The 10,320-nt window shown below is 36.8% G+C and overlaps 1 protein-coding gene across 1 annotated transcript; it reads left to right on the forward strand.

Moving 5' to 3' along the window:
* The first annotated feature begins 4,155 nt into the window (after window positions 1-4,155).
* On the forward strand, window positions 4,156-5,097 carry LOC116599764 (olfactory receptor 51A4-like). Its single transcript, XM_032359741.1, has one exon. The coding sequence runs from the start codon at window positions 4,156-4,158 to the stop codon at window positions 5,095-5,097; it is 942 nt and encodes a 313-aa protein (XP_032215632.1).
* Window positions 5,098-10,320: the final 5,223 nt, after the last annotated feature.

The raw sequence follows: 10,320 nt of genomic DNA on the forward strand, positions 1-10,320 counted from the left end.
GCTGGAAGTTCTAGCAAGGTAGTGGTATAATTCAGTCTGATGTCCTAGCTCAAGCAATCAGGTAGGAAGGACTGAATTCTTCTTCCCTCCCCCTATTTGCTCTATTCAGGCTCTAAACTGATTGGATCATGCTATCCCATAGAGGGAAAGGCAAACTGCTTGATCTGAGTTTACAGATTTTACTAAATCACATATGGCTAGGTTTTGCACAAATTCCGCTTAATCACTTGATTTTAGAGTCCTCCAAGTTGAAGATAGGATTTTTCATTCATTCATTGGATGTCATGGGAAATGATATATGATTACATGGGACACAATAAGCTAGAGGAAGGAGGAAAAACAGTAATATTATTAGCAAGAGCACACTATGCTCTGAGTTACCATTTCTTTCATTACTGAGTTAGCCCTTGACCTAAAGTTTGGGTTAATTTGTGTTCACAAGGTAGGCAGGGTTAAAACAAACAAACAAACCGCAACAAAGCCACAACTGGCATTCCAACCAGAAAAAAACAAGTGTTGCTCAAGTTTTGTATTATTGAAAATGCCAAGTTCTGCCCTAAGTTCATCTTTGTAAAATAAAAATGTTACACTATTATATAAAAACATATATCCTTTAAAGAAATGCCTCTATCACTGCACTCTTTCTCATCAGCTCACCTTCTGCAGCACTAGCAGGGAGGACAAAAGCATTATCCTATGTTGTGTTTGGGGCTAAACAGCCCACAGGCATCAGTAGAGGACAGGGGTGGGGCTGCAGGGCAGTCCAAGAGGGTGGGAGTTTTATTGTAATTCAAAGTACATCATCAAGAAAGTCAACAGACACCCCCTTAATATGGGAGAAGGCAGGGCCTTGAACTTCAGGGAAGGGATTGGACTTGGAGAAGTGGAGGTTATTCTGATTTTTTAAGAGAAAGAGAATGACTGACATTACAGAAAGGCAAATCTGGCAGCTGGCACAAAAGGCATTTTGTAACACCCATGCACACACAGGGCCTCTGCGATACTGGTGGCGAGTACCTTTCCATCCGGAATGTACTGACCAATTGATTGCTTATAAGGCTTTTATTTTCTTTTTGTGTGCTAGTTGCATTTAGAATTTACTCTGTATTCTCCACTATTTAGCATAAAATTCTATATGCATTTACTTCCAAACTATATTTTTCTGTGGATATATTTACCACTAAATCACTAATAGGTGACATAGAGACAGAAGTTAAATTAAGCAAGGAATTTAATCTACAAAGATGGAATTAACACCCCCCCCCCAAAAAAAAACAATCAAAAAACCTCAAAAGCTCAACAGAAGTGATCACAGATATAGCTGCTTAGAAATGCAGCAGGCATGTCCAAGCAGCTTATGGACTGTGAAGGAGAGATAAGAAAAGGGTACAAGAGATAGGTGTGGACACACACACACACACACACACACACACACACACACACAATATTATGTGCAAAAGAAGAGGAATGCATGGATGCCTGGGCAGCTGTATTGTTGAGCATCTGACTCTTGGTTTGGTTCAGCTCAGATCATGATTACAGGGTCCTGAACTGTGGGGCTCTGTGCTGTTTAAGATTCTTCCTCCCCTCCCCTCTGCTCCTACCCCCACTCACACTCTGTCTCTCAAGTAAAGAAATAAATAAGATCTTGAAAAAAAAAAAAAGAGGAATGGAGAAAAGATAAAAGCAAGAATGAAGGAACAAAGGTATAGAAAAGAGAGACAACATTACAAACTAGTTGATACTGATTATATACAAAAGAAATCTATAAGACTTTGGCAACATATGTGAGGACAAGAGAGGAAGAGAAAAGAACAAGACAGCATAATAAACAATTGACCTATGTATCACTTTATGGGAGAGCATCAGTTCTCTAGTGATCAGGAATTGGTATAAAAGTAAATCTTATGTGTTAAATTTATGTTTATTTACAATGTACCTTTTAACACTTTGGAATATTTACAGCTACTTTAAATAATGTCAACAAGTTATCTTCAATAATACTGCTTTCATGCCAGCACAAAGTGGTAGCCAGGCACCAGTTATATTAAAATGTATCTCTTTTACTTAAATGTTTTCTTTTAGTCCTCATGTTTTTCCACTTGTAACTAACATTGACTTTCCAAGATTCCCACAGAAATACAGGCTGGATGGCAAGCCAAGGTTGGAGTATGGGGTGGGTGCCGCCATGAGGCAGGCACCCATGCATAGCAGTTATCCTTACATATTCCACTTCAGTCCTTCATTCCTTTAGCCTCTAGTTTAAAATGATGCTGTGTATTTATCCAACAAATATTTATTGATAATCAAATGGGTGAAAGCTTCAAGGAACATCAAGATAAACATGAAATATACCCTGACCACAAACAGATCAGTGAAGTGGGAGGAACAGATGTGAAATAAATGTCAAATAAATACTCCTAAACTCGCAAAAGTTCATAAAAAAAGCATATTCTATTTTGTTTTTTTTAATTAAATTAAATTTTTTTCAGTGTTCCAAAATTCATTGTTTATGCACCATACCCAGTGCTCCATGCAATATGTGCCCTCCGTAATACCCACCACCAGGCTCACTCAACACCCCCTCCCCTCTCCCCTCCCAAACCTTCAGTTTGTTTCACAGTATTTTGTAAGTAAGGTGAAGAAATGTTTCAGGAAAGTATTCTAAAGGACATGATATCTAATTAAGGATTTGGACAAAGGCAGGAAAGGAAAATAAGAGTGTTTTTATGATACATAAAAGCAAAATACTTGAAATAGCATAGTATTCTGGAAATTGAAAGACGTTGACTGGGACATGAAGAGGAGAGTTAGCCATAGAAAGCCAGGAGACTGGTAATTAATAGCCTCCTCTAGCCTGTGATCACTATTAAAAATGTTTCGTCCAGCATTTTCTCTTTTTTGTTCACTACATAGAAAGAACTAAATTACTTTCTTAGCAACATTTCTCTTAATCTAAAATTCTTACACCCTTATCATATCATAGGGTGAATTTTACAATCAGTGTGGATTTTAAACTTCCAGTTTGTGGTCTCATTATGGAAAGCATTATGTTCAGCTCCTAGATGATAAAAATAACCAACAAATCTAAAATATTAACTGTGGTTCTACCGTAACTTTCCAATCCCTTTTACAAAGTTGGCATACCATTTTACAATTCCATCAGCAATGTACAAAGATAAAACATCTCCAAACCCTTGCCGAAACATATTATTATTATTTTTAAATTTTAGCTAGCCTAAAGGTGTGGGATGCTATCTGTGTGGTTTTGATGTGCATTTTCCCAATGACAAATGATGTGGAAGATCACTTATGTCTGCATTTTTGAGTTATAAAGATTGTTTCTAAATTCTAGATACACATTTAGATATAGGATTTGCTAATACATTCTCTTATTCTGTGGGTTGTCTGTTGAGTTTCTCAATGGTGTACTTGGGATCACAAACTTAAGAAAAAGTATGATCAAGTCCAATTTATGTATTTTTTTGTTTATACTTTTTGTGCCATACAAAAACGTTTTCTAACTGAAATTCACAAAGGTTTACTCATTTGTTTTCTTCAAATGGGTTTACTATAATAGCTCTTCTATTTAAGTCTCATATTTTGAAATAATTTGTATATAGTGTGAGGTAGTGTCTAAATTCATTCTTTTGCTTGTGAATATGCAATTGTCCTACCACCATTTTTAAAAACAATACAGTTTCTTAAAGGTTAAATATCAAATAACTGCACATGCATCTATAGTGTGATGTTCTTGATCTGAACCTATGTTAATGCATATCATTTCCAAATTCATTGAGAGTCATTATCCTAACAAAATACGCTGTAAGAAATAGAGTCTGACAAATTTTGTTTCCTTCTTATGTGCTGAGTCTAGGGGAAACATTTTGAATATTTATATCCATCTACTGATGAATATATGAGGGATAGGTATATATTCATGTTCCTGTATCTTACTTACATGTTACTTACATTACTTACACGTTATACTTTACAAAATGTTTTATTTTCATCCTAAGAATTATTGAAGAATAGGTAGAATTACAAGATTTCCATTGACCCAAATGGTTATGCAAATATGCATTTAAGCAAACTACTTTTTGCCATAGCAAGAAGACTCTTCTGAGACCCACAACCTCATCTCACTTTCCTGCAATGTCAGTCTTTAACACCTCTGAAGGGGAAATCTCTACCTTCTTCCTCATTGGGATCCCAGGGGTGGAGCATGCTCACATTTGGGTCTCCGTCCCCATTTGCTTCATGTATCTCCTTGCCATCCTGGGGAACTGCACCATCCTCTTTTTCATAAAAACAGAGACCTCTCTGCACGAGCCTATGTATTATTTTCTCTCCTTGCTGGCCTTTTCTGACCTGGGGTTGTCCATCTCCTCCCTTCCAACCATGCTGAGAATCTTCTTGTTCAATGCCACTGGAATCTCTCCTGATGCCTGCTTTGCCCAGGAGTTCTTCATTCATGGATTCTCAGCTATGGAGTCATCAGTACTTTTTGTCATGTCCATCGATCACTTGATAGCCATCTACAGTCCTCTCAGATACACCTCCATCCTGACCAGTGTCAGAGTCTTTAAAATTGTTCTTGTATTTGCCATAAAAAGTCTCTTACTGGTTTTCCCCTTCCCCTTTATTCTAAAGAGGCTGAAATTCTGTAGGAAAAACCTTCTATCCCACTCCTATTGCCTCCACCAGGATGTCATGAAGCTTGCCTGTTCGGACAACAGGGTAAATGTCATCTATGGACTGCTTGTAGCTCTAACAGATATGTTAGACTTGGTATGCATTTCTGTGTCTTACCTGTTCATCTTGAAAATTGTTCTGGGCATTGCCTCACACAAGGGCTGCGTCAAGGTCCTCAACACTTGCATTTCCCATATTTCTGCTGTGCTGATCTTCTATGTGCCAATCATCACCTTGGCTATTATTCACCGCTTTGCCAAAAGTATTTCTCCAGTTGTTAGGGTCATCATAGCTGATACTTTCCTTCTGGTTCCCCCTCTAATGAATCCTATTGTGTACTCTCTGAAGAGTCAGCAGATTAGAAATCTGATTCTCATGAAATTATGTGAGAGACAAGGTTGATGAGAAACTTGAGCTGCAATGAATGCTCAGCTCACTTGGCAATGTTTGAGCAAATGTAGGGGTACAGGAATGACAGTGAAGTGATAGAGATTGACAAAAATACATATTTCATATACTCAGCAGGCTCATCAAGTTTCAAAGTATTGATTTCATTTAGCAGCAACAATATCCAACATGTCTTGGGTTGTAATATGTTGACCACTACATTTTCTGCCTCCTTTATTCCTTTACCTCTCTTCACAACTAGCTATATATGACTATGTCAACAATAGCTACAGAAGTACCTTCTTAATTTGAGTATATAAATTTTTCAATTTAGTATTCTAAAAAAAAGAAAAGAAAATTAGTGTGTCCATTTGGGAAAAAAGCAAACATAACTCTAACTCGGGCATGATCAGCTCTAACTGAAATGAATTGAAAGATTAATCACACACACCACACACACACACACACACACACACACACACACATACACACAGCATCAGCATCCCCTAAACATCCCCTAGTTTGTGTGCATTTGTATATGTATTTGTGTGTTTTTGTGTATGTATGTATGTTTGTGTGTTGGGGACTGATATATGTATGTTTGTGTGTATGTTTCTACAGAAATTCAAATAAATCATAAAAATGCTCCTGTCTCAAGTACTGTGAAACATGTACTAAACGTAAATACAGTAGCAGATGAGCAATATGTCATTAATTTATATTTTAAGTTCTCTGCAATATATTTAATAAATCTCCCCCTTTAGTATACATATTGGGTGAGCTGCTCCTTGAAAGTTTGTATAGTATTCTTTTTTTCCCCAGTTACATACCTAAGCAGTAGTATTATTTCTTAATTGTCTAGATCCTCCATCCCTGTGTATGTGATTGAAGTAGAATGTTTAAATTTCCATCTTTGTGTTCAGTGTCTAGCAAAGTACCTGGAACATATGAATTGTTTATCATATGTTTGTTGAAAGCATAGCAATCCTAGCACATTGTGAAGACACAAATATAATGCATGATAAGAACGCCAAAGAACCCATTAAAGTATGTCTGCAAATCTCCATTAATATGAAGTTCACTTCTACAAACTAATTACTTGGATAGAAATTCAACTAAAAGTGGGGCACCTGGGTGGCTCAGTGGGTTAAGCCTCTGCCTTCGGCTCAGGTCATGATCTCAGGGTCCTGGGATCGAGTCCTGTATCGGGCTCTCTGCTCAGTGGGGAGCCTGCTTCCTCCTCTCTCTCTGCCTGCCTCTCTGACTACTTGTGATCTCTCTCTGTCAAATGAGTAAATAAAAAGTCTTAAAGAAAAAAGAAAAAATTAAACTAAAAGCAAGCACAAATAAAGCATAAATATAGTCAGCAATCCTAAAATAAGTGGAGTAATCTCATGTATGTAGATAAGATCTAGGCGGGCCCTCACTAAAAATTAACTGAATTTAGTCTCACTTCTGATAAGCACGACTATTTAATCCACACTAAACCCTGGAAATTAGAACCCTGTGTTAGTAAGATTAGCAAGTGTTAGTAAGATTAAACACTCCATGCTAGAGATGGTGCTACATTACAGTATCCTAAGCAACACAACATTCTTAGGTGAGACATTGCAATGACTCACAGATAGGAAATAGAAGTCACAGGAACCTGGGGAGCTTCATCATTCTTAAATTCTGGAAGTTACTTTTAGCATCACCCACTCTTGTTCTCTTCACCTTTCTACTTTGCTTCAATCACTATTCCGAGTGAAAGCCCCTACATGTTGAATAAATGGTCAGAGGTTGGAGTGATAGGTAGTGGGGACACTTCTTACATCTCTATTAACAAAAGAGAGTGGACTTTCAACATGAACTTCGCTTAGAGACTTAAGAAAAAGGCTAAAAAATACGAATTACTTGACATTCTTAAACCAGAGCTGGTCATAATACCTTTGGATATGAACTCATTGTGATTTGCAAAACTGGGTTATGGCACTACTAGATTACAGTGACTGGAATACACAAAGGAAGATATTTCTTTTCCTAGGGAGGTTGGAGAAATGTTACTTGGAAAAAATAGAACAAAACAAATTAAATAAAGGAAAACAAAATAAAACCAGTAGTTGTCTACTAGACCTGCCAAAGAGCACAATGACATTATTGAGAAAAAATATAAAAACCATGATTCAATAAAAAAATTATTAAAGGATACATAAGATATGAACTCAAATAGAGGCCTTTAAGAGTTTGATTGGGAGTTCTTAGAAAATACATCCATTATACTTTTATACAAGAATTAGGAATTAGTGTACTTAGAGAATGCAATTCATCATGGAAATGGTAAGTCATCTTTGGAATGCTACCTTTAAGAAGACAGACAAGTATGCTGATATATATCATCTTAACTGACAGCACCTATGTAAGAGCCAACAAAAGTCTTCCTTTCAATCTTGACAAGGCATTAGAATCACTTGGGAGCTTTTAAAAGTCTGGATATTATGTAATATCACAGACCAATTAAATCAGAATACAAAATTGTATTTAACCTATTATCTCATTGATGGATATTAGAGTCGTTTCCAAATTTTAACTGTTATAAATAAAATTCCTATAGATAATCTTAGAGATGTGTTTTCTTGTTGCAGCTGTAGTATTTATTTTATGGTATTGCATTATGATATTAATTTTTATTTTCCTAAGTGCAAATTAAAATGTGAGAGTTCAAGTACACTTTTTTTTTTTTTACATTACTTACTAATTTCTAGGAGTCCTTTATACATACTTTGTCAGGTATGTGTGATCTTTATTTATTGTCAGATATGTGTAATCTTTATTTATTCCTCATGAGTGGTCTGTCTTTTGGTGTTCTTAAAAGTGTTGTTCAGTGCCAGAAGTTCTTCCCTTTTCTTAATTATAAGTGATTATTATTACTTCCGGGCTAATCTTTTTAGAACCTCAATTATTCCAAAGTCATGAATTTTTTTAGTAATTTTTCTTCTACATTTTTTCCTTTTATGTTTAATGCTTAGGTCTATGACCTAGCTGAAATTAATTTATGATAAATCTCACTATTCATTCATTTATTTTTGTATATGAATTGCTTCATTTATTGAAAAGATTTTTCCCTTTTGAATTTTTTCACTGTCATTCTGTTCCTTATTGTGTGTTGGTTTGCAACCTCAGGAATTTCTCAGGTAAAATCTGAAAAGGACCCCCATACAGGGAGGGCAAGCAGAGACCAAAGAAAGAGGCAGAGCCCTCCACATTTGTAGGTAGCAGGTTTAGTAAGCATGGAAACATATATGAGATTTGTCTTGGGAAGTCCTAAAATGAGTAAATGTCCACACCTGCCTCCAGAATCTTAAAAAGTTTATACAGAGGCTTTAGTGGGGGTCAGTCATGTACACCATCCAGATGGTCTCAATAACACCGTGCTTTCTCGAGGCTATGTCCTTGAACATTTCAGGGCTCCCACTGTGGGAATGGTGCACAGAATGTACATTCTGAAGATTGGGAGGGGGTGAGGACCCTCCAATTATCCAGGCCCAGCTAATGGATCAGTTGACAGTCAGAGCCTCCTGATGAATTCCTCCAACATTGTGTCAATACCACACCCCTAAATAAATGTAGCTTTAGAGTTAGTGAGATCCAACAACGTTTTTCTAATCTTGCATAGTGTAGATCTTTTGCTTTTCCACACAAAGTTTACAATCGCCTTGTCAGTATCTACAATAAAAGCTATTAGGGCTTGATTAGGATTTCGCAGAGCCAACGTTACTTTGTGAAGAATTGTTAGCGACACCGTTTTCTAACTAATGAGTCTGATCTCTCTACTTACAAATATCTTCTTGAAATTTTGTGCAAGGTTTTGAATTTATCCGTGTAGCTATCTTAAAATAGTTATTGTATTGGGGTGCCTGGGTGGCTCAGTGGGTTAAAGCCTCTGCCTTTGGCTCAGGTCATGATCCCAGGATACTGGGATCCAGCCCTACCTCTGGCTCTCTGCTTGGCAGGGAGCCTGCTTACTCCCCTCTCTCTGCCTGCTTGTGATCTCTGTCAAATAAATAAATAAATAAATAAATAAATAAATAAATAAATAAAGTTATTGTATTTATTTTTACATATTTGATTTTACTGATTAAACACCCTGACTGACATAAATGGTATTTTGTATTAATACAAATTATTTTTTCAAGTGTGTAGGATCTCAGTTTTGTATATTGCTGGCTGGCTTTTTAAAACCAACTTATTCGGGGCGCCTGGGTGGCTCAGTGGATTAAGCCGCTGCCTTCGGCTCAGGTCCTGATCTCAGTGTCCTGGGATCGAGCCCCGCATCGGGCTATTTGCTCAGCGGGAGCCTGCTTCTCTCTCTCTCTCTGCCTGACTCTCTGCCTACTTGTGATTTCTCTCTCTGTCAAATAAATAAATAAAATCTTTAAAAAAAAAACAAAAAAACAAAAAAACAACTTATTCTTGGGCACCTGAGTGGTTCAGTCAGTTAAGTGACTGCCTTTGGCTCAGATCATGACCCAGGGTCCTGGGATTGAGAGTCCCATATCAGGCTCCCTACTCAGCCTGGTAACTGCTTCTCCCTCTGCCCCTCCCCACCGCTTGTGTTCTCTCTCTCTCTCAAAAATAAATAACATCTTTTAAAGAAACTGGATCTTCAGAAAGATAAAACTAACTTACTCTTGTCCATTGATGAGTGAATAAGGAAGATGTGGTATATTCATACAATCAAATATTACTCAGCCATAAAAATGAATGAAATCTTGCCATTTGCAATGACATGAGTGGATCTAGAGAGTATGATGCTAAGCAAAATAAGTCAAAGGAAGACAAATACCATTTGGTTTCACTTATATGTGGAAATTAAGAAATAAAACAAATAAGTGGGGGAAAAAAAAGGACAAAGGTGGGAAAGAAGAGATTAAAGGGTTCAGATTTTTGGTTTGTGAAAATTGAGCATCAAAGTGTATTTTTATGATGAGTCCCTAAGAAGAGGCAGATTTAGGAAAGGAGAAAATGATGTCTAATTTGTATATATTGGTTTACAGGGATATTTAATTAGTGATCCAGGACTATCTGGAAGGATGAATCCAACTTGAGTGAAGTCTAGGCTAAAATACACATCATAGGGTGTTTGTCTTGCATCACTTTTTTTAAAGACACAAACTCAACTCCCAGCATCTCTGCTTTGACTCTGACGGGCAGAGGAATATCTGAGCCAAATATCAAACAGAAGTCTCAGAGATTTTG

This window comes from Mustela erminea, chromosome 9, assembly GCF_009829155.1.
Source record: "Mustela erminea isolate mMusErm1 chromosome 9, mMusErm1.Pri, whole genome shotgun sequence".
NCBI lineage: Eukaryota > Metazoa > Chordata > Mammalia > Carnivora > Mustelidae > Mustela > Mustela erminea.